The sequence below is a fragment of the Podarcis cretensis genome (genome assembly GCF_951804945.1).
Source record: "Podarcis cretensis genome assembly, chromosome: 8".
NCBI lineage: Eukaryota > Metazoa > Chordata > Lepidosauria > Squamata > Lacertidae > Podarcis > Podarcis cretensis.
The window spans coordinates 10,582,867-10,606,710 of NC_137177.1; the positions used below are offsets into that span (position 1 = coordinate 10,582,867).

General features: G+C 47.8%; 2 protein-coding genes and 2 long non-coding RNA genes across 12 annotated transcripts in view; 1 reads left to right on the top strand and 3 right to left on the bottom strand.

Moving 5' to 3' along the window:
- The window catches only part of LOC307221389, a 188,619-nt gene that overhangs the window by 50,275 nt on the left and 114,500 nt on the right, over nt 1-23,844 (bottom strand). The window lies entirely within an intron of this gene.
- Nucleotides 778-6,044, bottom strand: LOC307221344 (cell adhesion molecule CEACAM18-like). Of its 3 annotated transcripts, none has more exons than XM_079985801.1 (4): nt 5,859-6,044; nt 5,095-5,463; nt 3,259-3,350; nt 778-1,031 (listed from the first exon to the last, which is right to left on the bottom strand). In XM_079985801.1, the coding sequence occupies exons 1-4, from the start codon at nt 5,899-5,901 to the stop codon at nt 969-971; spliced, it is 567 nt and encodes a 188-aa protein (XP_079841927.1). In that variant the 5' UTR covers nt 5,902-6,044; the 3' UTR covers nt 778-968. The 3 variants fall into 3 exon arrangements, with proteins under 3 accessions (XP_079841927.1, XP_079841928.1, XP_079841929.1); XM_079985802.1 differs by having other exon boundaries at nt 3,228-3,350; XM_079985803.1 differs by having other exon boundaries at nt 778-1,026; nt 3,213-3,350.
- LOC307221237 (uncharacterized protein) lies at nt 10,740-21,075 on the bottom strand. Its single transcript, XM_079985635.1, has 5 exons — nt 20,556-21,075; nt 17,742-17,889; nt 15,334-15,387; nt 12,252-12,335; nt 10,740-10,981 (listed from the first exon to the last, which is right to left on the bottom strand). The coding sequence occupies exons 1-5, from the start codon at nt 20,950-20,952 to the stop codon at nt 10,978-10,980; spliced, it is 687 nt and encodes a 228-aa protein (XP_079841761.1). The 5' UTR covers nt 20,953-21,075; the 3' UTR covers nt 10,740-10,977.
- On the top strand, nt 20,930-23,304 carry LOC307221385. Of its 7 annotated transcripts, none has more exons than XR_013841342.1 (5): nt 20,930-21,068; nt 21,144-21,221; nt 21,285-21,401; nt 21,486-21,720; nt 23,177-23,304. It is a non-coding gene; the product is annotated as an uncharacterized lncRNA (long non-coding RNA). The 7 variants fall into 7 exon arrangements; XR_013841343.1 differs by having other exon boundaries at nt 20,931-21,065; nt 21,144-21,245; nt 21,399-21,434; XR_013841344.1 differs by having other exon boundaries at nt 20,931-21,065.

Here is a 23,844-nt window from a genome sequence, read left to right on the forward strand (position 1 = left end):
CCTCCGTCTGTTAATGTAAGCACCCAGTTTGGTGCAGCCTTGCCAACAATTTTTAAATAAGAATGAAGAGAGAGGTTTTACACCTCAATTTCATTTTGCAAACTGACACTCTTCTTATGCTGTAGGATACAAAACTGGGGCCACACCACATCCACACCGCAAATCTAAAGCACTGCAGTGCCACTTTAAACAACCACAGCTTCCCCCAAAGAATTATGGGAGATGTAGTTTGTTAAAGGTGCTGAGGGACCCTCATTCCCTTCAAAGAGATGCAATTTGTAGTTTGGTTTAACAGTTAGCCCTTCTTTCCAAGGAACTCTGGAGTTTTGTAGCTCTGCGTGGGGGATGGAAATAGAGGTTTCCTAACAACCTGGATCCTTGGGTGTCGTCTTCCCTTCCAGCTAAGTACCAATAGTCAGATAGAACTGGGGAGGGACAAATTATCATGATAGGCACATGAAAAAGCCAACTCATCAATTCCATTCTTGGATCATGAGGAGTTTCTGGCGTCATTACCCCTCCTGTCCAGAAGGGGGAGCAGAGGTACTGGAAGGACCAGCGAGAACAGTGGAGGTTGAGCATTTATAAGCCCAGAATTCATAACCTAGTTTACTTCCTCCTTCAATGGTTCTCATCATTGATGTCCTACAGAACTATTCGTGGTGACTTACAATAATTTTATATATTATAATATAACACAATGCACGGCTCTGGAATATGGTGAGTCCCATCTCCACAATCTCTGGCACAAAGTATGAATATAGTCAAAACTAAGCATTGGAGGGTTTTCTTGTTTTGTTTTTAATTTAGTCAGTGGACATGAAGGTGTGCTTTTCCCCTGCCCTGTTGGGTTTGGGCTAGGTACAAAGGCTGATGCTTATCAAGGGGTTCTTGATTCTTCCATCATCATTTTCAAATAAATGGAGCTTCTCTTCTTGGGGAGATGGGAAACATAAAATCCGTGGAACTCAAGGAAGCTCTTCTGGGCTTGGCTCAAAAGAATTTTCTGCACTATTGGCTATTTTTCTTACCTGGAAGAGAACCAATTAAAGGCTGAAAACCAGAACCATTATTATTTCACCATCACCACACCACCTGTTCACCCTAAGGTTCCAGAAGAGGTTACAACAATTAAAATACAACATTAAAAACAATGTACAATAAGAGAAATAAGGTGGGTTGTAAATGTGCATCTCAGGCATCAAAAGGCAGGACAAAGAGGTTCATCTTCTGCTTTCACCGAAAACTTAAGGTGACAGACACATCTCAATGGGGAGGAAGTTCCACGACTTAGGAGCTGCCATAGAGACTGCCCTTTCTTGGGCCAACCTTCCTGAGTTTCTGAGGGTGGTGGAGCAACCAGGAGGGCTCCCTCTGACAATTTAAACACCCAAAGGAATCTATAGGGAAGGTGGAGGACTAAGCATTGGGGGCCTGTGTCGTTTAAGGCTTCAAACACTAAGGTGAGCACTTTGAGCTGGGCCCAGAGATGAACTGGCAGCCGATGTCAACATCCAGTCTTGGATTTCTCTGAGGGAGAACTTCTGGATATACATGCTGGACCCCTGGACTTCACATGGCCTCTTCCCGGAGGATAGTCTCAGCATCATTTAAAGGTAAAGGGACCCCTGACCATTAGGTCCACTTGTGGCCAACTTTGGGGTTGCGGCGCTCATCTTGTTTATTGGCCGAGGGAGCCGGCGTACAGCTTCCGGGTCATGTGGCCAGCATGACTAAGCCGCTTCAGGCGAACCAGAGCAGTGCACGGAAATGCCATTTACCTTCCCCCTGGAGCGGTACCTATTTATCTATTTGCACTTTGACGTGCTTTCGAACTGCTAGGTTGGCAGGAGCAGGGACCGAGCAATGGGAGCTCACCCCATCGCAGGATTCGAACCGCTGACCTTCTGATCAGCAAGCCCTAGGCTCTGTGGTTTAACCCACAGTGCTTCAGCAAATGAAGGTCTTCTGAGCACCCCATCCCATACCCTCCAACATTTCTCCTGTGAAAATAAGAACGCCCTATTCCATAACAACACAGCAACAAAAGCAGCAACAATTTTAGTATTTATACACCACCCATCTGATTAGATTGCCCCAGCCAACTTCCAACATATTTAAAAATATAATAAAACAGTAAACTTTTTTAAAAAATTTTTTTGCTATGCAGGCCTGCCTTCAGATGTCTTCTAAAGGTTGTATGGTTACTTATCACTTTGGCTCAGGGGTCTCATAACTCCTACCCTCCAACATTTCTTTGATGAAAATAGGACCATCATGAGGTAAAACGGGACATTCCGGGATCAAATCAGAAACCAGGATGGCTTCTGTAAATCCGGGACTGTCCCTGGAAAATAGGGACACTTGGAGGGTCTGCCATTCTCATAGCTTTATAGCTAGTGCTTTTTTCCTTAAAAAATGTTTAGGGGTATTCTCATTTTGGCTCAACATCACCATTTTATAGTTCGAATCGGGAAAGATAAATACAGTAAATGGCCAAAAGGCCACCATCGGGGGTAGAAACCGAACTGACAATTCACTGTGCTAGAGAAGAAACTAATTTTTATTTAAATTTTTAGTTTCTTCTCCCATTAGTTTCACAAAATGTTTAGTGATATGCGTACCCCTGTGTACCCCCCAGGGGGGAAAAAGGCACTGTTTATGGCTATCACCTTGGAAACAGCAACTTTTTAAAAGTCAGAGCAACCAATGAAGGTTATGTTGGTCACTGTAATAAATACGTGGTTTAAGTAATTAACAGCATCCTCCCACTCAGGGCCGGCCCAAGAGATTTCAGCACCTGAGGCATGCCACGAAATGGTGCGCGCACCCTGCCAGGGAAGAAGGGGACAGCGAAAATCTACAGTGGAAATGGGGGGTGGGATAAAGATTGACTTGGGGAACTAGGGCGGGAGAAGACCGGCGGTGCCTCCTATTGGCCAAAAGGCTGTTGTAAAGGCAGCCTGAGGGGGGCTGCTGCTGAGGCGCCGGCAGATCCGGGCTCCAATGAGCTTCCCAGACCATTCATTCATTGGCGGCTGCATCTGCTGCCCCTTCGGATCTTGCCACCTGAGGCAGTTGCCTCACCTTGCATCCCGTGTGAGCCGGCCTGGATCCTACCTGCATCCAAGACAAATTTGCCGGAAGTACTGTCTGAATTCTTTCTTTCTCTCTCTCTTTTTCTCCCTCTCCCTTTCTGTTAAATTATCTACATTACCGTACAAAACCTTGTGTGACTGTGTAGGAAATCAGGCCTACAAGAAAGACAGCCCCGATTATGCAAGCCACAAAAATCCCGGCGACGGCTCCTCCAGAAACGCTCGTCGCTTTTTTCGTGTCGGATCGCTTTTCTGGAGAGACAGAGAAAGGCCAGGTGAGAAGTAAGAAGGAGAACCGTAATTCCTTGTCTCTTGTTTATCTCAGGTACCAAGGGCATTTCCCCCCCATCCTCTCCATCGGTCCTGGAGACCAAACAGGGCCACTGAGGCAGCGCAAGATGGTTTCTGAAAAGATTGTTCCCCTCCTGTTTCTCCCATGCTTGCTGTGGCAAACTCCCCCCTCTTTTCTCACTATGTGGTACGGTCTCAAGGCTAAAAGTGTGAGCAGAGAAAGTTCCATGTCTAGGTTGGAGGGGTGAGCAGGTTGCGTCCCTCCAAGCTTCTCTTCCTGGTCCTCAGACCACACCTCCTCTCTTGGCTGTAACCCTCGCCAACGCACTTCTCCATCCTTGCCCTTTGAACCCTTGCTTCCTTGGATGAGGATGGAGACATGCTATTTGCCCTGGGCTAGATGAACAAGGGTCGCCAGTTTCCTATGGTCCTACACAGATTCAGTTGCTTAAATTATATCTTGCTCCTGCTTACAGTTCTCCTTATTCTTTTCGTTCAGCTGAACCCAAGCACATCATCCTCTCCAAGAAACAAAAGAGGCTGCCTTCTGTTGAAATGGCTCAGTTGGCTAGAGTGTGGTACTGAGGAGACCAAGGTTGTGGGTTCGATCCCCATACAGGCCACCTGCATTACAGTCCAACTAGCTCAGCACTGACTCAGCAAGATAGCTCAGTTGGTAGACTATGAGGTGCTTAATCTTAGGGTTGTGGATTCGAGCTCCATGTTGGGCAAAAAGATTCCTAGACTAGGTGACCCTCAGGATCTCTCCCACCTCTACAATTATATGAGTCTATGAATTCTTCAGGGTTCCAGCCAGGTCTTCCCCAGCCCTACCTGGAGAAGCCAGGATTGAACCTGGGACCTTCTGCATGCCAAGTGGTAGCTCTACCCATTGAGCTACCACCTGTCCCCTAATAAATAGTAAACCTAATACATGCATACTCTGGGCAGCTCCCAACAGAATACTAAAAACACAATCAAACATCAAACATTAAAACCTTCCCTAAACCGGGCTACCTTCAGATGTCTTCTAAAAGTCAGATAGTTGTTCATTTCCTTGACATTTGATGGAAGGGCGTTCCACAGGGTGGGCGCCACCACCGAGAAGGCCCTCTGTCTGGCTCCCTGTAACCTCACTTCTCACAGTGAGGGAACTGCCAGAAGGCCCTCGGGGCTGGACCTCAGTGTCCGGGCTGAATGATGAGGGTGGAGACGCTCCTTCAGGTATACTGGGCCGAGGCCATTTAGGGCTTTAAAGGTCAGCACCAACACTTTGAATTGTGCTCGGAAACGTACTAGGAGCCAATGTAGGTCTTTCAAGACTGGTGTCATATGGTCTTGGTGGCCACTCCCAGTCACAAGTCTAGCTGCCGCATTCTGGATTAGTTGAAGTTTCCGGGTCACTTTCAAAGGTAGCCCCACATAGTGCGCATTGCAGTAGTCCAAGCAGGAGATAACCAGAGCATGCACCACTCTGGCGAGATAGTCTGCGGGCAGGTATGGTCTCAGCCTGCGTACCAGATAGATACACTGAGTTGCAGCCCAACTGCTAAATATATGAAACCAAAATACCTATTCAGATTCAAGACACAATAAACATCATTGACACACCAGATGATATCATCATGCGGTGCATGTCTGTAGAGAGATATCAAGAGGGGAAGAAAGATTGTGTAGGTTAAGAAGGGGCATGTGAAACATTTACCTATGACCACTAAGAATATCTGCCCCACTTCTGATTCCTTAGTAGTGTTTCTTTGCATTATATAGTACGTGATATCTGAGACTGATATGTTCCTGATCTGCAAGGTGCAATCTGTGTTCACAGACTCCCGCCCAGTATACGAGGCTTTGTATTGAACATCTTTCACTGGAGGCGGTTGATAAACCAAGATCTGATTCTTCTCAGCCGTATCCCACCGGAACCAGCTGCAGGTGTTCACCTTCTCCTTGCTCTCTTCCGGAATCAGCAAGACCTCCCCTCCTACCTGGGGGAACCAGGGCTGGACGGTGATGAGGAGGGTAAAGTTCTGGTCCGCTTCCAGAAACACAAAGGAAGAAAACAAGATATGGGCTGAGGGAGGTGAGGGGGAGAGAAGAGGAAAGAGATTCGGGTCAAGGAACGAGCCAATAACACACAGTAACCCTTTTCACCCCAATCAGAGACATTTGCAACTGTGCAATGTGTAGGTCGCAGGTGGCACTGTGGGTTAAACCACAGAGCCTAGGACTTGCCGATCAGAAGGTCGGCGGTTCGAATCCCCGCAACGGGGTGAGCTCCCGTTGCTCGGTCCCTGCTCCTGCCCACCTAGCAGTTCAAAGCACGTCCTTTACCTTAATGTGGAGTTCAAGATAGCCTTCTGCTTCCCAAACCACAATTTTAGAGCACAGCTGATCTGGGTCTCTCTCCTCCCCACACCATCACTATGCTAACCCCCACTGCTCCACAGGGAGCCGCCAATCTTTCACCTGCTAGAAGGAGCACTGGAGGTGTGAAGGTCTTTGGCATCATGGGAGATTCCCTTTATGCCCGGCTGGATGCCTGGGTTCCTTTTATCTTCTTTGCTCCCTGTTCTGGGGGCATCAGCTGAACCCACCTGCTCACAACCCACCCTAGGCTTTCCCCTACTGGAGCCCAGGAGGCCTCACAGTCAGCAGCCCCCCTCCCCATTGCGATCTCCTAGGCAACCAGTGGACGTCACAAAGCAGCCTGGACTGTGTTGAACTGGAAGTGGGGAGCCCTTTATGGTGTCCCACTCAGATAGCCGGAATACAAATTTATATATCAATCTAAGGCTGTGATTTGGCTGGGAAAGTGGCGTAGCGTGGGGGAAGCAGAGGGGTGATTGCCCTGGGTGTAAATTTTTTTTGGGGGGGGCGCAAAATTTCAACACTGGGTGCTGCCCCAATACTATTGTGCACTATCGTCACTAGGCTCAATTGAAGCAGCTTCTCCATGCAAACTAGGAGGTGACCTCTCCAGATTTCCTGGGTGGTGCAGACACTGTTAGGCAGTTGAATGCGCATGCGTACTCTGGCTGTTTCCCACTCATTCCTCACAGCCCCGGGCACTGGCAACCCACGGTACGCCACTGGGTGGGGGAGGGACTGTATGGACTTGTCCCTTCAGGTATATTCCAGGCACTTTCAATTTTCACATTCTACCAATTAGGTGATTGTATTTTCACATTTGTAGCCCAAGCTTTCTCCAAGGAGTTCGAGGCATGTGGTTCCTTCCTTGGAGGTTTCTAAGCAGAGGTTGGATGGCCCTCTGTCATGGATACTTTAGCTGAGATTCCTGCACTCTAGTGGGTTGGCCTAGATGGCCCTTGGGGTCCTTTACATAACCATAAAAACCCATCAGTTTCATTATTTGATCATGGTGAGTTCCTGGTATCACTACCCCTCCCGACCAGAAGGGGGAGCACAGGCACTAGAAGGATCAGTGTAAACAATTGGTTTTATTGTTTACATTTTTCATTTTCAGGTTTTCTCATTTTACAAAACCTATCAGAAAATTGTTTTATACATCTAAATATACTATGGTCTACCCTCCTCTCCTTTCTATGGTTACATAAGTTGTATCTTCTTTTTTCTGCATTTGCAACATTAAAACCTAAATATAATGAATCACTTGTATTCGAAATTTTAATATCACCATCTGCACATGTTTATATCAATCCTGCTAATGTTTTAAGTCATTTATAATCATTCTTTAGATATTCAACAAACAATCCCCACTTTTGCTTAAAGATTCAAGCTTCTTAGCTCTTAATCTTCCAGTAAGTTTCTGCATACTCCAGTAACTTTTGCTGCCAGTTCTCTTTATTTGGGGCATATTCGTCTTTCCACCTTTGGGCACACACCATTTGGGCTGCTGAGGTCGTATACATAAATCCCCCCCCCCCCCCGTTCTTTAGGTATCTCAGATCCAATTATCCCTGAAAAATAAAGGTTTCTGGTTTCATGACAAATGTCACCTTAATCATTTTTAAAAATCCATTATATATCATTACCCAGAAGGCTTTGTGAGGATACCCATAGCTTACAGAGTTAGCAGCTCAAGGGAAATGACATCCTGTCACTGGGGGGGTGTTCGCATATGGGTTTCATACTTTGTTATGTGAACGCTTTTACTTTCTGTTTTGGCTGTGACAGGAGAAGCATCATGTCTTCGCTCTCTCCTGGCTGAAATGTTTGTTTTGCTGCTGAGATTCCTTTCACACGGACACATTGCTGCTCAAGATACTCTCCTGTAGCTGGTAGAAGCAGACGGGCACAGTGAAAGCGGACTGGACGCCACAACAGTGCCACTGTTCCCAGCCTTGTTGGATGCTCAACGGAACAGGCTTTCTCGCCGTCTCTGTACCCAGTTACTGTTGGACTTGCGTTCGACCAAGCGACTCCTCCGGTTGAGTCCTCCGATGTGGTTAACAACCTGAGCCTTTGATAAGGCTCCAGGCATGCTCCCTCAATACGCAGAGTATCCAACAGCAGGGAAGGACGAGAAATATGAGTTACATTGCAAAGAGGTTTATTTTCTAACTACGCAGACAGAAAAGAAAAACACATCCTCTCTCTGTGAGAGCAGAGAGGTGACTGGAACAAAGGGACAGGAAACCAGTAATATCAACATCTGTCTCCCGTCTCCCGTGAGACTTCCAACAGTCTGGAATCCCTGGAATGTAAACAGAGTCCTATGACTCCAAGCACTGCACCAGTGGCACAAACAGAAACCTAACAGTTACCTTCAGCACTGCTAAGCAGGACACGAGCACTTATGGGATGTTCCATCTGCCCATCATGCGACTCTGGGAGCTTAGCCAAGGGCAGTCAAAATTTTCAAGGGGCTGAAGCAATTCCCCCGAAGAAAGGCTGAAGCATTTGGTGTTTTTTAGTCTAGAGAAAAGTTTAAGTGCCAACAGGAAGAAGGGTCATTTTATCACATGTGGTGGCCCTGTGGAAATTGGGGGGGGGGGAATGATACACAGTGGTGACTTGGTTTTTGAACGTCTTCGTTGATGAACATTCAGTTCTTGAATGCCATAAACCCGGAAGTAAATGCTTCGGTTTTCGAACACGCCTCAGAAATCGAACATGCCACGTGGCTTCCCCTGAGTGCAAAATCCTGAGGCCTACCTATCAGCTATTGAGTTTTTGGTTTTCAAATGTTTCGGAACTTGGATGGTCTTCCAGGATGGATTACATTTGAAAACCGAGGTACCACTGTATAATGAATTGAAAAACGATGTTTAAATTTATCATCCCTTTTTACTTGGAATTATGGGGACAGCCATTCCAAGAAAGCAGACTAGTTTATTTATGTACATGACAACAGCAGTTAGAACTTTATATGTATCTTTTTTTGGACAAAGAAGTTTTAAAGATGTGTTGTTGTTTTTAGAAAACACTTCAAATATGGGCTGCCATATGCCTGGCTTTTCCCAGACTTTTTTTTTTAGCAATTTCCGAAAATTCTGCCTGAACACAATTTTCGACAGATGAATCCCAGTTATGTCCTGAATTTTCCGGATGTATGGCAGCCCTGGTGGAAAGAGAACAGATTACCAATGGAGGAGAAATGGGTTATGAAACTGCTGGACTATGCTGAAATGGCAAAATTAACTGCCAAATTAAGATGACATAATGACGAGGTGCTTAGGGAGGAATGGAGACCACTGGTGGATGATCTATCAAGTTATGACCCATATATTAAGTCACGGGCAGGATTTGAAATATAAGCAGCGGATTACTGAAAGATTTAACCGGTAGCGGGGTTTAGATAATAAAAATATGTGTGTTATAAAACAGCTAATAAAAAGGAGTAAAAAACAATCAAACATCAGGAAAGGATGGGAAGTCAAGAAGAAACTTTCGGTGTTAAAAAACAATTGTATATGATGATAAATGCTTTGAAATGTTTTAGGAGGCTTCGTAAAAAATGATATGGGGGAAAAGAGAAAAGGTAAAGTAAGAAATGATGTGTTAAAAGTTTATAAAATTATAAAAGTGAATGGAGGAAAGTTTTTCCTCCCTCTCTCATAAAGTTAGAGCTTGTGAACATCTACTGGAGCAGAACGTTGGAGGATTCAGAACAGAAAAAAGAAAGTACAGTGGTACCTCGGGTTAAGAACTTAATTCGTTCCAGAGGTCTGTTCTTAAACTGAAACTGTTCTTAACCTGAGGTACCACTTTAGCTAATGGGGTCTCCCGCTGCCGCCACACGATTTCTGTTCTCATCCTGAAGCAAAGTTCTTAACCCGAGGTACTATTTCTGGGTTAGCGGAGTCTGTAACCTGAAGCGTCTGTAACCTGAAGCGTCTGTAACCCGAGGTACCACTGTACCTCTATAAGCAGTGCATTGTTAAACTATGGAACTGTCTCCCACAGGAGGAAGACCAAGTTGATGGTCTTCTTATTTTACAGTATGGAACCACTTCTGGAATTTTACAGTATGGAACCACTTCTGGAATTTCATTCCATTCCCATTTGAGGACGCATTTGCCTACTTCACAGCTCCCAAGACAAAAGACAGGCAGCCTTTGAAATTTGCACTTTCCTGAATTTTGCAACACAGTTCTCCGGCCGAGAGCTGTGTACAAAAATGCACATATTGAGACAAAGTGTGCATAAAAATGAACATGTTAGTGACAACAATGTGCAAAAAGGGCAGGCCTTGCTTTGCTAAAAAGGTGAGCGCTGCACACAAAAATGTGCATATGAGGATAAATTTGTGCTAAAACGCTGGTGGGTTTCCAGTAGGACTTTTTAGAAACACCACACAAAATGATGTGGAAAATGAACTTAAGAATGGAAGAAACAGAGAAACACTGAAACCGATAGACTGCCCCGTTCCTCACAATCACTGAGTTTCACTTCCTGCCAGGACCCACCGCAGCCCCCTACCCAACCAATATAATAATAATAATAATATAATAATAATAATTTATTATTTATACCCTGCCCATCTGGCTGAGTTTCCCCAGCCACTATGGGCAGCTCCCAATCAAGTGTTAAAAATAGTAGTGTTAAATATTAAAAACTTCCCTGAACAGGGCTGCCTTCAGAAGCCTTTTAAAGATAGGATAGCTACTTATTTCCTTCACATCTGAAGGGAGGGTGTTCCACAGGGTGGGCGCCACTACTGAGAAGGCCCTCTGTCTGGTTCCCTGTAACCTCACTTCTCGCAATGAGAGAACCCGCCAGAAGGCGCTCGGCATTGGATCTCAGTTGAACGATGGGGGTGGAGACGCTCCTTCAGGTATATTGCTATAATATTATGTGTTACAGTGGAATATGGAGAGAGTCATCCCATCAGACCCTGGCAAAGGAATATGGGCACAGCAGAAGTGGACATTGGAGGCTTTTATTGCCTCAGGGGACATAATGTTCTATCTGCCCCAGGGGCTGTGGGTCAATCACAAGGGCCTTAAATCATTTCATCGTGATTTTTCAAGTAGATTTAAAGTAGATATTTCAAGCGGAGCTTCTCTTCTTGGCAGAGTGGGGGAAATGGTCAACGCTGTTCCAGACTGGAAGGCTGATGAAATTGTTGACCAGGACGATCTCTCTCTTACTCTTTTTGCTTTTACCTGGAAGAGAATCAGTCTAGAATCAGAGGATGGAGAGCAGAAATAAGGCAAGGCAAAAGTAAAGGACCTCTGGACGGTTAAGTCCAATTGGATTCAACTATGGGGTGTGGCACTCAACTCCACTTTCAGGCCGAGGGAGCCGGCATTTGTGGCACTCAACTCCACTTTCAGGCCGAGGGAGCCGGCGTTTGTCTGCAGACAGCTTTCTGGGTCATGTCGCCAGCATGACTAAATCGCTTCTGGTGCAACGCAACACCACGACAATAATTAAATCATTATGCTGGATAGTAGGGTTTAGTGAGGTCAAGGCTGAGGCTGGGTTTGGCAAGAGAGGCTGTTTAACCATTTTGGAGATAATATCAAAGACCCTGGTCCAAAATATGTATGTTCCAAAGTTCCCACAGCCTCTCCAACAAAGTTGGGGGATAGGGGTTTGTTGATTTTGGCTAGATGAACCGGAGTCCTGAAAAAAACCTCTTAGGCAACCACCTGATCTGAAATCCTTAAGTCCTGCTGCACGCTACTGAGCTGGATAACAACAACAATAACAACAACAACAACAACAACAACTTATTATTTATACCCTGCCCATCTGGCTGGGTTTCTCCAGTCTCTCTGGGCGGCTTCCAACAAAAGATTAAAAGTAAGTTAAAACATCAGTCATTAAAAATTTCCCTAAACAGGGCTGCTTTCAGATGTCTTCTAAACGTCAATGTCTTGACTCTGCATAAGGCAGCTGTCAGGGAACTGCCATCGGAGCCAGAGGGAGAGGGAGGGCTCCAGAGGGATTACGGAGAGCATCCCAGGAGGGAGAGAAGCAGCCCAGCTATTGGGGAGGGAAATCAGCGTAGCACCAGTGGAGAAGGGGGGCAGATGGGGGAATCGGCGAGGTGGCTCCATGACTCCTCGCCGGAGACCAGCGGGGAGAGCACGGGTCCTCCGCCGCCCACACCCTCCCTGCGCAGAAGGCTTCCACGCAGGGAGAGTAGGCGGAGACTAGGCGTCAAAGAGCTTCTTTGCTGGAAGAAGTTGAAGAAACGCCCACTGATGGATTCTGCCAGCGACTGAGACAGCCACGGGTGAGTGGCTGTCCGGACAGAATCGGGTTCACCCAGGTAACTCAGCCAGGTGTGGTGACGACTTACGCACGAGCAACCCCTAGAACCATTACAGCAGCTTCCTATGTTTTTGTGGATGAGCGGTGCAAAAGAGCGGGCGCCACACAGATCTACTGCTGTGGTCCTCCCATGTAGGGCTGGCAGGTACTTACTTCTGGGCTTTGGGTGCTCCTTTCTTTGGCCCTTTTTTCTTCTCGCCCCCCTTTTTCTCCCGAGCCTTATGTTCTTCTTTATTCCTAAGGAAACAAAGAGACCCTTGCTGTTGTTCCCTGGCAACCGGCACTCAAGTGGCACATGGCCAGCATTTGCCCTCTCATCCTTGCTGGTTCTTTCCCCAGCACCTTCTGTCACGGCATCCATCGACTCATGGAGTACTGCAGTAGCATGGCCACTTGTTCATCAGAATAAGAGCCCTGGCGGGACTTCCGGGCAAGGAACGTGGCGGACTGAACATCTACTGTCGACAGCTAAGCCGGCAGAGATAATTGTATGGGGATTAATGATAGCCAAGCCATAGATCTTGGTTATCGAATTTGCTCTGAATAGAGTCAGTGCTTTTTTTCCCTAGAAAAAGAGGTGTCTACAGGTTCTATGGGGGAAGCCACGACTGCTTGAAGTGGCATCATAGTGCTTTAAATGCATGGTGGGCATGCATATATGTGGCTTGGTTTAAAGACACAGTAAGGGAGACGGGGGATATTACATTTGCTCGCCCACAGTTATGACCTGGGCAGTATGCCTGGTCATGAAATTAGTATGGAGACATGTACTGCATTGCAATTAAAATTATGGTAGCTCTCTTTAATGGTGCATCTATACATACAGTGGTACCTTGGTTCTCAAACAGCCCAGTTCATGAAAAACTTGGAACCCGAGTGTAGCAAACCCAGAAGTGAGTATTCCGGTTCTCTTTTTTCTTGGGGGGGGGGGGGAGTCGAATGTGCTTTGTTTTGCGTTGCACTGCTTATTAGCGTCCTACCATTTTAATCAAAGAGTTCCGCTTCCATTTTTAGTGTTGTGCTGCTAATTAGCATCCTACCTATGTGCAGACCAGTGCGAGAGATCGCGCTGATTCAGGAGGTGGGGGAGAAGTGTTCTTGCAGTGCTCTGCAGCCCAGCTGCTTTGACATGAGAGAGAGAGATCTCAAAAGATCGCACTGATTAGGGGAGTGCAGAGAAGCCTCATGGCAGCTCTGAAGCCCAGCTGTTTTGACATGAGAAAGAGGGAGAGATCTCAAAAGACAGCGCTGATGGAGCGGAGGGGAGAAGCGTTTTAGGGGTAGGTTTTCAACAATCAGGAATGGATTAATAGTTTTTGCATTACTTTCTATGGGAAAGTGCGCCTTGGTTTTGGAATGTTTTGGTTTTGGAATGGACTTCTGGAATGGATTAAGTTTGAGAACCAAGGTACCACTGTATAGCACAGCACGTGCCCATTCTATGCAAATCCCCTTCATTCCCTTTGGTCCAGGGCCAGCACAAGGCATTTTGCTGCCTGAGGAGGAGGAAGAGGTTATGCTCCCAACACCATTCCATGCACAGAAACCAACTAGAAAGGGAAGGTGAAACACTGGCCAATCAATAGTGTCCTTCATGACACATGATACCAGCAGGTTAGTTATGGGGGTTCAGGATAGGCTGCGTGACAGATACAACTCTGTCCTCCAACAGAAGGCATGTAAGAAGTGTGCCATGATAGAAGTTTATAAAAAATTATGCACGACCTGGGAGAAAGTGTATAAAATAAACCTCCCCCTGCCTAAAAAACCCCCTCTAGAATGTTAGAAGATTCAGAACAGATAAAATAAATTCCTTCTTCAGGCAGCGGTGTAGTGTGGGTTGTCAGCATCTGGGGCAAGGCAAGTAATTTGCGCCCCCAACCCGGGGCAAGGCAAGTAATTTGCGCCCCCTAACCCAGGGCAAGGCAAGTAATTTGCGCCCCTAACCCCTAACCTGCCGCCGCTGCCAGCTTCTTCTTGCTGCTGCCTGGGCTGGGGTATTTACGGTAAGGTAGCCACGGCGGCGGCGGCGGATCCGTGTCAGGTGATCTGAGGCGAGTTGCCACTGGCGCTGCCGCCCAAACGACGCCGCTTGCCCGGAGGAGGAGGGCAGAGAGGCGAGGAAAATGCAACATGGCCCAGCAGCTGCTGCAGCAGCAGCAGCAGCAGCGGTGGGGCTGTGAGAAGGGGCTGCCTGGTGCACCCTCTGCGGCCCTGACGCGCAGGGACCGCGGCGAGCGCTGAGAGCCGCTGCCTGCCGGATGCCTTCAGCCCGGACGCGCGCACAGTTCATCGGTTCCGCGAGACATGGGGCTCTGTTACAGCCTGCACCCGAGGCTCTTCGGCTACTCCAGAGGCGGCGAGCGCGCCCCCCCAGATGTTGCGCCCGGTGCGGCCAGCCCTCCTGCACCCCCCACACTACGCCACTGTCTTCAGGCAGCGCATCGTTGAACCATGGAACTCACACCTGCAGTAGGCAGGGATGACTATTGACTTAAAGGTAAAGGGACCACTGACCATTAGGTCCAGTTGTGGCCGACTCTGGGGTTGTGGCGCTCATCTCGCTTTACTGGCCGAGGGAGTCGGCGTACAGCTTCCCACAGCGCCACCTGCGTCCCATGACTATTGACTTAAAGGTAAAGGTAAAGGTACCCCTGCCCGTACGGGCCAGTCTTGACAGACTCTGGGGTTGTGCGCCCATCTCACTTAAGAAGCCAGGGGCCAGCGCTGTCCGGAGACACTTCCGGGTCACGTGGCCAGCGTGACATCGCTGCTCTGGCTAGAGCCAGAGCCGCACACGGAAACGCCGTTTACCTCCCACTGGTAAGCGGTCCCTATTTATCTACTTGCACCCGGAGGTGCTTTCGAACTGCTAGGTTGGCAGGCGCTGGGACCGAGCAGCGGGAGTGCACCCCGCCGCAGGGATTCGAACCGCCGACCTTTCGATCGGCAAGTCCTAGGTGCTGAGGCTTTAACCCACAGCGCCACCTGCGTCCCATGACTATTGACTTAGGTGGTTTCAAAAGATGATTGGACAAATTAACTGGGGGGAAGGCTACCATTGGCTATGTTCTGCCTCCACAGTAGGAGACAACAATGCTTCTGAAGACCAGTTGCTGGAAAGCACAGGAGTGGAGAAGTGCTCTTCTGCTCAAGTCCTGCCTGTGGTTTTCCCACAGCCGAAAATGGGAGGTTCAAGCTCCTTCACACCCCAACCTGACGCCCTGGCACTTACGGTGGTTGGGACTGGCTGGGTACTGGTGGTGGCGCCTCTACAACTGGTGGCACACTAAGGGAACAGGGAAAAAAGAGAGCAAAGAGTTCAGAAGTGAGAAGCATGCTTTGGCCCCTTGCGACCACGCCAGAGATAGCAGCTTATTTACTTCCTCCCCAACTGTTTCGTGGCGAGTTCCTGCCCCCCCCAGTGGAAAAAAAGACTCATAACACAATTTTTAAGGTTAATGGGCAAAATAAGGCCACAACATTATTGGTTACAGGTGGTGAGCGGTATTGGCTTCGGCATTGGTCCTAACCAACTATATCCGGCTTCAGCAAGTCTGGAAAGGGTTAGCCACCAGTAGGGGGAGTCCTGCTGATGCACATCAACTAGGAACTCCCCCGGGGTCACCGCTCGGGGGCGTTCCTTAGGCCCTCACCTCCATAGGCTTTGGACAGGGCCACGCCCCCCAGAATCCTTTATCGGACTACCCTTCAATATGTGGATCAGGTGATGGCACTTCCTCCCCTCTTCCATCTGCAAAACAATACCAATACCAATGCCTAACCGCCAATGCCGAGAAAGTTGTGACAATTTGCTACGAGGTCGGCGAAAACCAAGTGGCTGGTGCCAATTTGCCAAGTGGAAAAATTCCTACCAGACCCCTCAACGGCGACCAACCGAGGTCCATAGCAAGGTCAAGGAACGAAAACCTTAAAGGGCGGGAGAGTGGGAAACAGGAGCAGCTGGAGGCGGCAAAAGAGGGAGATCCCCAGCTGCGCCCCCTTTAAATAGGTCAGGCCACACCCCCAGCGCCAGCCGATTGGCTGGCCAGGGGGGGACACGGCAGGGGATTTCCCCAATCACGTGGGGGCTGGGCTCCAGCCACCACACACAGGGTGGGAGAGTGCAGCCCGCAACCCCACCTCCTCTGGAGGGCAGAAGTGGCTTTCCCATTCAACAGAGATAGTCCCTGTTTTCTGCCAGCCGTTGGCCTGTTTTGTCCTTACAGATCCAAACCTAGACCAAGGAGTATAAAATGACAGCTAATTTAAAATTACAGCTAGTTGCTCTCCTCTGCCCCTCACTCTTGCTATCTTATAGTTCAATCCTACACCTGACGGTTCAGAGGTGCTTCCAAGCACTGGTGGAGAAAGGGGGGTGCGGTGGGTGCTGCCCACCCCGGGGGGGGGGAGTCATCCCTGAGGGGGGTGACACTGCTGTGGGTGGCGCCCCACTGGGATGCTCGCCGGCGCATCCCCTGGGCAGCTAGCCCTGCCCCCCCCCCCCCAGTGCACAGCATGGAGCTGTGCTTCCAAGTCCCTTTCTTACAAGTAGTAGCTGAACACAGGTACAGATTTCACATACCCAGGAACACCCCCCTCCCTAAGCTCAGCTGCTGGGTCATAGAATCATAGAGTCATAGAGTTGGAAGAGACCACAAGGGCCATCGAGTCCAACCCCCTGCCAAGCAGGAAACACCATCAGAGCACTCCTGACATATGGTTGTCAAGCCTCTGCTTAAAGACCTCCAAAGAAGGAGACTCCACCACACTCCTTGGCAGCAAATTCCACTGTCCAACAGCTCTTACTGTCAGGAAGTTCTTCCTAATGTTTAGGTGGAATCTTCTTTCTTGTAGTTTGGAACCATTGCTCCGTGTCCGCTTCTCTGGAGCAGCAGAAAACAACCTTTCTCCCTCCTCTATGTGACATCCTTTTATATATTTGAACATGGCTATCATATCACCCCTTAACCTCCTCTTCTCCAGGCTAAACCTGCCCAGCTCCCTTAGCCGTTCCTCATAAGGCATCGTTTTCAGGCCTTTGACCATTTTGGTTGCCCTCCTCTGGACACGTTCCAGTTTGTCAGTGTCCTTCTTGAACTGTGGTGCCCAGAACTGGACACAGTACTCCAGGTGAGGTCTGACCAGAGCAGAATACAGTGGCACTATTACTTCCCTTGACCTAGATGCTATACTCCTATTGATGCAGCCCAGAATTGCATGGGCTTTTTTAGCTGCCGCGTCACACTGTTGGCTCATGTCAAGTTTGTGGTCAACCAAGACTCCTAGGTCCTTTTCACATGTACTGCTCTCAAGCCAGGTGTCACCTATCTTGTATTTGTGCCTCTCATTTTTTTTGCCCAAGTGTGATACTTTACATTTCTCCCTATTACCAACTACACCAACTACATAGACTGTAAGCTCATTGAATGCTACGTGCGAATACCTGAATACAACTATTTGTGCCCCAGGTCCACAGACTGTGCACTCCTTGAATGTAATGTGTGAACCCACCTCCCCTTCAGTGTATACAAGGTAGCACTCAAGTCTTTTTGTTACAATCTTTCACTTTGATGAAAGATTAAAGCAAGATGCCTTGTAAAGAAGTAAATAAACTAAACAACAAATGATAAATATAATTACGCTTTGCTCCTTTTGACTTGGTAAGTGATCAGGCCTCCAGCTAAGATGATCCCAAAAAGACTTCCGATAGCAATCGCTGCGATGAGCCCCAGAGGAAGGCCTTTGGCTTTTTCCGCGTCGTCTCCGTCCTCTCCTGGAGGTTTATCCTCTAAAAAAACCCCAAAAGACATGTGAGAACTAGGAAATGGCTCCCAATGCCTCCTTGCTCCAGCTTGTCCCAGGTAGTGGCCTTCCTTATCCTTGCCACCATTGGAAGGTAGGGATGGGAGAGTTGTTGGCTGGCATCCGTCTGTCTCGAGAGACAATGGAGTGTGCCTCCATGGGTGAAGCCAAACCGCTGCAGTAGCAGCGCCAAAGTGAATCCTGGGCAGCGTGTATGGAGGTTCTGGGCTGCCCAGGCGACAGGACTCCTGATGTGGCCTTGCTGATGTGGTCTAAGGAGATAGATCAGAGGGGCTTGGAAATTACTCATCAACACAGTGAGCTCCTAGACAGCAGACTGAGGAGAAGAAGAAGAAGAAGAAGAAGAAGAGAAGAGTTTGGATTTGATATCCCGCTTTATCACTACCCGAAGGAGTCTCAAAGCCGCTAACATTCTCCTTTCCCTTCCTCCCCCACAACAAACACTCTGTGAGGTGAGTGGGGCTGAGAGACTTCAGAGAAGTGTGATTGGCCCAAGGTCACCCAGCAGCTGCATGTGGAGGAGCGGGGAAGCGAACCCGGTTCACCAGATTACAAGTCTACCGCTCTTAACCACTACACCACACTGGCTCTCACGCAGGTCACTATGGTGAGGGGTAGCGTAGAATTGTAGAGTTGGAAGGGTCATCTAATCCAACCCCCTGTAATGAAGGCATCTCAAGTGTATTACTATTTATCTGTACCAGTGAAGTACCGTATTTTTCACTCCATAAGATGCACTACTTTCTTCCTAAAAAGTAAGGGGAAATGTCTGTGCATCTTATGGAGCGAATGTGTGGTCCCTGGAGCCAAATTGCCCAGGGGCAAAAAGCAGATCATGCTCTCTTTTTTTGAAAGTGGGGTGTTGAAACAAAGCCGCTGATCGTTTGCCGATCGGGGAGAGAGATAAGGGATGCTAGAGATAAAGAAGGCTCCCTGGGAGCGGGGAAGGTAAAGACAGCAAACTTGCAAAGGGGGGAAACAGGAAAACTAAAGCAATAAAGAGAGAAATTAGAAGAAAAGGGGGAGCAAAAAACTGCTCCAGCTAAGGAAAAGACACTAAGGCAAACAAGAGGGAAGGGAGTGATGAAAGGAAACAGCTGATCGGTGGGATCGGAAGAGAGATAAGGGACACTAGCGGAGGCTGCTTGGGAGGGGGGAGGTAAAAGCCCATGGGTCCTCGGGATTTTTACATTGGGTCACCCCAAATTCACCATCAGATCAGATAGCATTTCCATGGCTACAGCCTGCACCAAAAAAATCACACACCCACTGTTGCGTGGGGCCACAATGGCGCCAAAACGTGGTTACAAAGCATGGATCCACATGGATTTTTGCATTGGGTCACCCCAAATTCACCATCAGATCACACATCTGTGGCCACAGCATGAACCACAAAAATCATGCATCCACTGTTTTGTTTCGTTCAGAATATATATATTTTTCTTGTTTTCCTCCTCTAAAAACTAGGTGCGTCTTATGGTCAGGTGCATCTTATGGAGCGAAAAATATGACACACACACACACACACACACACACACACACACACACACACGTCTCTCTTGTATCCTCCTTTTTCAGGCTGCAATTCCTCTTTATTGGCAAAGCCTCGATGGCCACTGCCCTACTAAGCTTTCTAGTGGATGCTTGGCTCTGCATGAAGGCCAGTCCTCCCATTTGGCCGTGAAGCAGATACCTCAGGCAGCAGATTCTAGGGGTCACAGAAGGGCATCAAGTCGGTATTTAATTTGCTAACGTATTTCCCACCCAGGAAGAATGGCAGATGAAGGTGATGGAGTACATGGAGCTGGCGGAAATGACTGGCAGAATCCGAGACCAGGGAGAAGAGTCGGTAGAAGAAGATTGGAAGAAATTTAAAGACTATCTACAGAAATATTGTAAAATTAAGGAATGTTAGAAAGATGTTGGAATGAAGTTATGTGGTTTTAGCAGTAATGTTATAAAGGAGTATTTAAAGATGGATTATTAACAGGTGAGAATGTAAAGTTATAATATATTAAGATAAATTATTAAGATAAAAGCAAAAATGGAAAAGATTTGCTGAAATAACTAATTGAACTAGAATACAAAAAAGGGAGGTGTGAGGAGGTCAGGGAAACAAGTAAATGAAAGTCAAGATATGGAAAGGTTGATTTGTTTTTAATTGTTTTTACTTTTTTGTATTTTGTATTTTTTGCTTCTTTTTCTTTTTTTATTCTTGTAACTTTTTTGAAACTTTAATAAATATTTTTTTTTTAAAAAAAAATGAATTTGCTAACGTATTTCCTTATCACAGTTATTTAGTTTAACACCATCCATGCTTGGGAGAAGGAGAGGCGTTTGTGGGATTTTCTGCCTCAGGTGCTAAAACAATTTGCTGTGCATCTTGATTTGGAGGGGTGATGGTGGAACAGACACTTGCCTTGCTGAATCAAGCAACAATGTGTCTGGGGACACCCCGTCCCGCATCTCAACGGTAGGTTGGTGTGCCAGAAAGCGGCTGCAGCTCAGCAGAAGAACACCGGCAAAACCGAAACTGGTGCCAATTTGAACCAAAATAAAACAATTAGTGGTTTGATTCCCTGCCCCCCCCCCAGACCTAGGCTAAGGTTCTGTAGGATGTAAAATGTTTACCTTTGAACACCACAGGTTTTTCTCCCTCTTTCATCTCTTTACCACCAACTCCTTGTACTTCCACCTGCAGCAGATATAAGGTGGCATCTTCAGGAGTTAGCTTTGTTATGTGAAGGGCACATTCTGCATTTACAGATTCCCTGCCAGTATAGGCAAAATGGTACTCCAGTGAGGAATTGGGTGGTGGTATGTAGGTCAAGATTTGCTTGGACTTTGCCTTACTCCCCCGAAACCAAGTGCAGGAGGCGTAGCTGCCGATCCCTTTTGGGATTAGGGTGACGTCCATTCCTATCTCTGGAGTAGCTGGTTCCAAATCGATAGTAATTTCACCACCGGGACTCTCGGGTTCCTCAGGCTCCCCAGGAAAATCAGGACCCTCAGTTTGCATAGTTTGCATGGTTCCCCAACCAGTAACTGTGGCACCTGTAGTTTGTGACCCAGGAGAAACAGTAGGAACCTTTGTTGTTGATGCAGGAGGAAGAGGAGGAGGAGGAGGCGGTGGTGGAGGTGGTGGTGGAGGAGGAACAGTAGTCTTAGGTGTCACTGCAGGAGGTTGTGGTGGTGGAGGAGGAGGAGGTGTAGGTGGAGGTGGTGGTGGTGGAGGAGGAGGAGGAGGAGGTGCAACAGTAGCCTTAGGTGTCACTGGAGGAGGTGGAGGTGGTGGTGGTGGAGGAGGAGGAGGAGGTGGAGGTGGTGGTGGAACAGTAGCCTTAGGTGTCACTGGAGGAGGAGGTGGTGGAGGAGGTGGAGGTGGTGGTGGAAGAGTAGCCTTAGGTGTCACTGGAGGTGGTGGTGGTGGAGGAGGTGGAGCTGGTGGAAGAGTAGCCTTAGGTGTCACTGGAGGTGGTGGAAGAGTAGCCTTAGGTGTCACTGGAGCTGGTGGAAGAGTAGCCTTAGGTGTCACTGGAGCTGGTGGAAGAGTAGCCTTAGGTGTCACTGGAGCTGGTGGAAGAGTAGCCTTAGAGGTCACTGCAGGAGGAGCCCCAGTTGTTGCAGGTGGAGCCCCAGTTGTTGCAGGTGGAGCAGCAGCTGTTGTAGGTGGAGCACCAGCTGTCGTTGCAGGAGCCCCAGCTGTGGTGGCAGGAGGAGCGACAGCCACGGTTGTTGTTGCTGCTGTCATCACAGGAGCAAACAGGAAGCAAGAGCTCAAGATGTAGGCTGTGGAGTGAGGAAGAGAGACAGTCATTCAGTTCAAGAGGCCAATAGCAGTCAGGAATAACAAAGATAGCAACCCTCTTGATTTTATTTCTAGATCACCAAGCCAGACTGAAGGCCTGGATGATGCCTTCCTAGAGCAGATTACCAAACATATTTTTTAAAAAAGGAAAGATATAGTAGTCATGGGAGACGCCAACTACCCCAATATCTGTTGGAACACAGACTTCCCAGGAGGTGGAAGAAGCAACAAGGGGATCTTCTATATTGGACCTGGTCCTCACCAACAGGGAATAACTAATTGACAATGTGGAAGTACTTGGAAAGTTTGGAGGAAGATGAATGTAGTTGGACATGAACTCTGGATTTTAAGGAGGCCAATTTCAAAAAGCTCAAGGAGCTAGTGGATGAGATCCCATGGTCAGAAATATTAAGAGAGAAGGGAGTCCAAGATGGATGGGAGCTTCTTAAAGGTGAAATATTGAAGGCCCCAAAGCAGACATTTTCAACAGGAAAGAAAAGTAGGAGGCATATAAAGAAACAGATGTTTCTGCATAAGGAGCTTACAGGTGAGCTGGGATTTAAGAAAGGCACATTTTTTAAAAAAATGGAAGAAATGGGAAATCACAAAGGAGGAACCAACACACGAGTAGAAAACAGTTGCAGAGTGAAGGTCAGGCTGGCTAAAGCTCAGAATGAGCTCAGACTTGCAAGAGAGGTTAAAAATAGTAAGAAATGTATTTCTGGCTTTGTCATGAGTCATTGGTGGTCGCTCCTCACCGCCCTCTGCAAGAAGCAAGGAGGTTGAGGTGGGGGAAAGCCAGGGTTTATGAGGAAAAAATAATATGCAGTTGAAAGGGTTGACAATAGGACCCATGAAGGGGAGGATGGGAAGTTCAGAGATTCGGAGGAATCTTTAAATATGGATGAGTATGATTGTACAGTGGTACCTTGGGTTACATATGCTTCAGGTTACAGACACTTCAGGTTACAGACTCCGCTAACCCAGAAATAGTACCTCGGGTTAAGAACTTTGCTTCAGGATGAGAACAGAAATCATGCTCCGGCGGCGCAGTGGCAGCAGCAGGAGGCCCCATTAGCTAAAGTGGTGCTTCAGGTTAAGAATAGTTTCAGGTTAAGTACGGACCTCCGAAATGACTTAACTACTTAACCCGAGGTACCACTGTATTGTCATATTCTTATACTTGTAAAATCAAATAAAAATTATTTCCAAAAAGGAAGAAGAAGAAGAAGCTAACGCTGTTCTATGCAGCCTTGACAGAAGCATAAGGTCCAAGGGAAGCCATAGCCCTGGTCAGACCCCCAACTGGAGTCATGTCTTCTAGGTGCCACAGTTTAAGAAATATATTGAGAGGTTTGGAACTCTGATTCTTCTCCCCAGGCCCTCCCCAGGCCAGAACCTCTGTTCCCCAGAACCCCCCCCCCAATGTCTTACCTGCTAGAAGTAGAACCAGGCAGGACCTTGCAAACCCAGAAGGTCCGCAAGCTGTTGGGTGGCGTCTGCATGCTGTTCGAGTTGCTCTTGCAGGTGCGAGGGTTTGGGGCATCCTGGGAGGTTCTTTTTGTGCCCAGGTTGGTGCCTGGGTTCCCCCCGTGTTCTTTGATGCCGGTGACTGGGATCCCCAGCTGAGCCCAGACATCCATCCTAGGTTCTCTTCTCCCACCCTAGGCCCAGGGTGCTTCAGTGCCAAGAGCCTGCTCAACCCCAGTGTAAACTCCCGGGTAACAAGAGAAAGAGGTCATAAAGCAGAGACATGAGTCATGAGCTGAGGGAGACCCCATGACTTTCCTTCTGCCCTGCTATGAAATATTAATAGTTATTATTATTATTATTATTATTATTATTATTATTATTATTACCCCACCCATCTGGCTGGGCGGCTCCCAACAGAATATTAAAAACACGATAAAACATCCAACATTTAAAACTCCCCTAAACAGGGCTACCTTCAGATGTCTTCTAAAAGTCAAGTAGTTGTTTATTTCCTTGACATCCAATGGGAGGGCATTCCACAGGGTGGGCGCCACCCCAAGAAGGCCCTCTGCCTGGTTCCCTGTAACCTGACTTCTCGCAGGGTGGGAACCGCCAGAAGGCCCTCAGAGCTGAACCTCA

Bases quoted from the DNA above. Each gene is read 5' to 3' on its own strand.
- LOC307221237 (XM_079985635.1), bottom strand. From the start codon at position 20,952: ATGCAAACTATGCAAACTGAGGGTCCTGATTTTCCTGGGGAGCCTGAG. The intron at 17,890-20,555 runs GTAAACATTTTA...GGGTTTTTTTAG, and splicing joins AAAACCTGTGGTGTTCAAAG to AGGATAAACCTCCAGGAGAG. The intron at 12,336-15,333 runs GTAAGTGCCAGG...TTGTTTCCTTAG, and splicing joins CCCAGCCAGTCCCAACCACC to GAATAAAGAAGAACATAAGG.
- LOC307221344 (XM_079985801.1), bottom strand. From the start codon at position 5,901: ATGATGCCAAAGACCTTCACACCTCCAGTGCTCCTTCTAGCAG. The intron at 5,464-5,858 runs GTGAAAGATTGG...CACCTCCCTCAG, and splicing joins TCCAGTGCTCCTTCTAGCAG to CCCATATCTTGTTTTCTTCC. The intron at 1,032-3,258 runs GTAGGCCTGATT...GTTCTCTTCCAG, and splicing joins TAATCGGGGCTGTCTTTCTT to GTAAGAAAAATAGCCAATAG.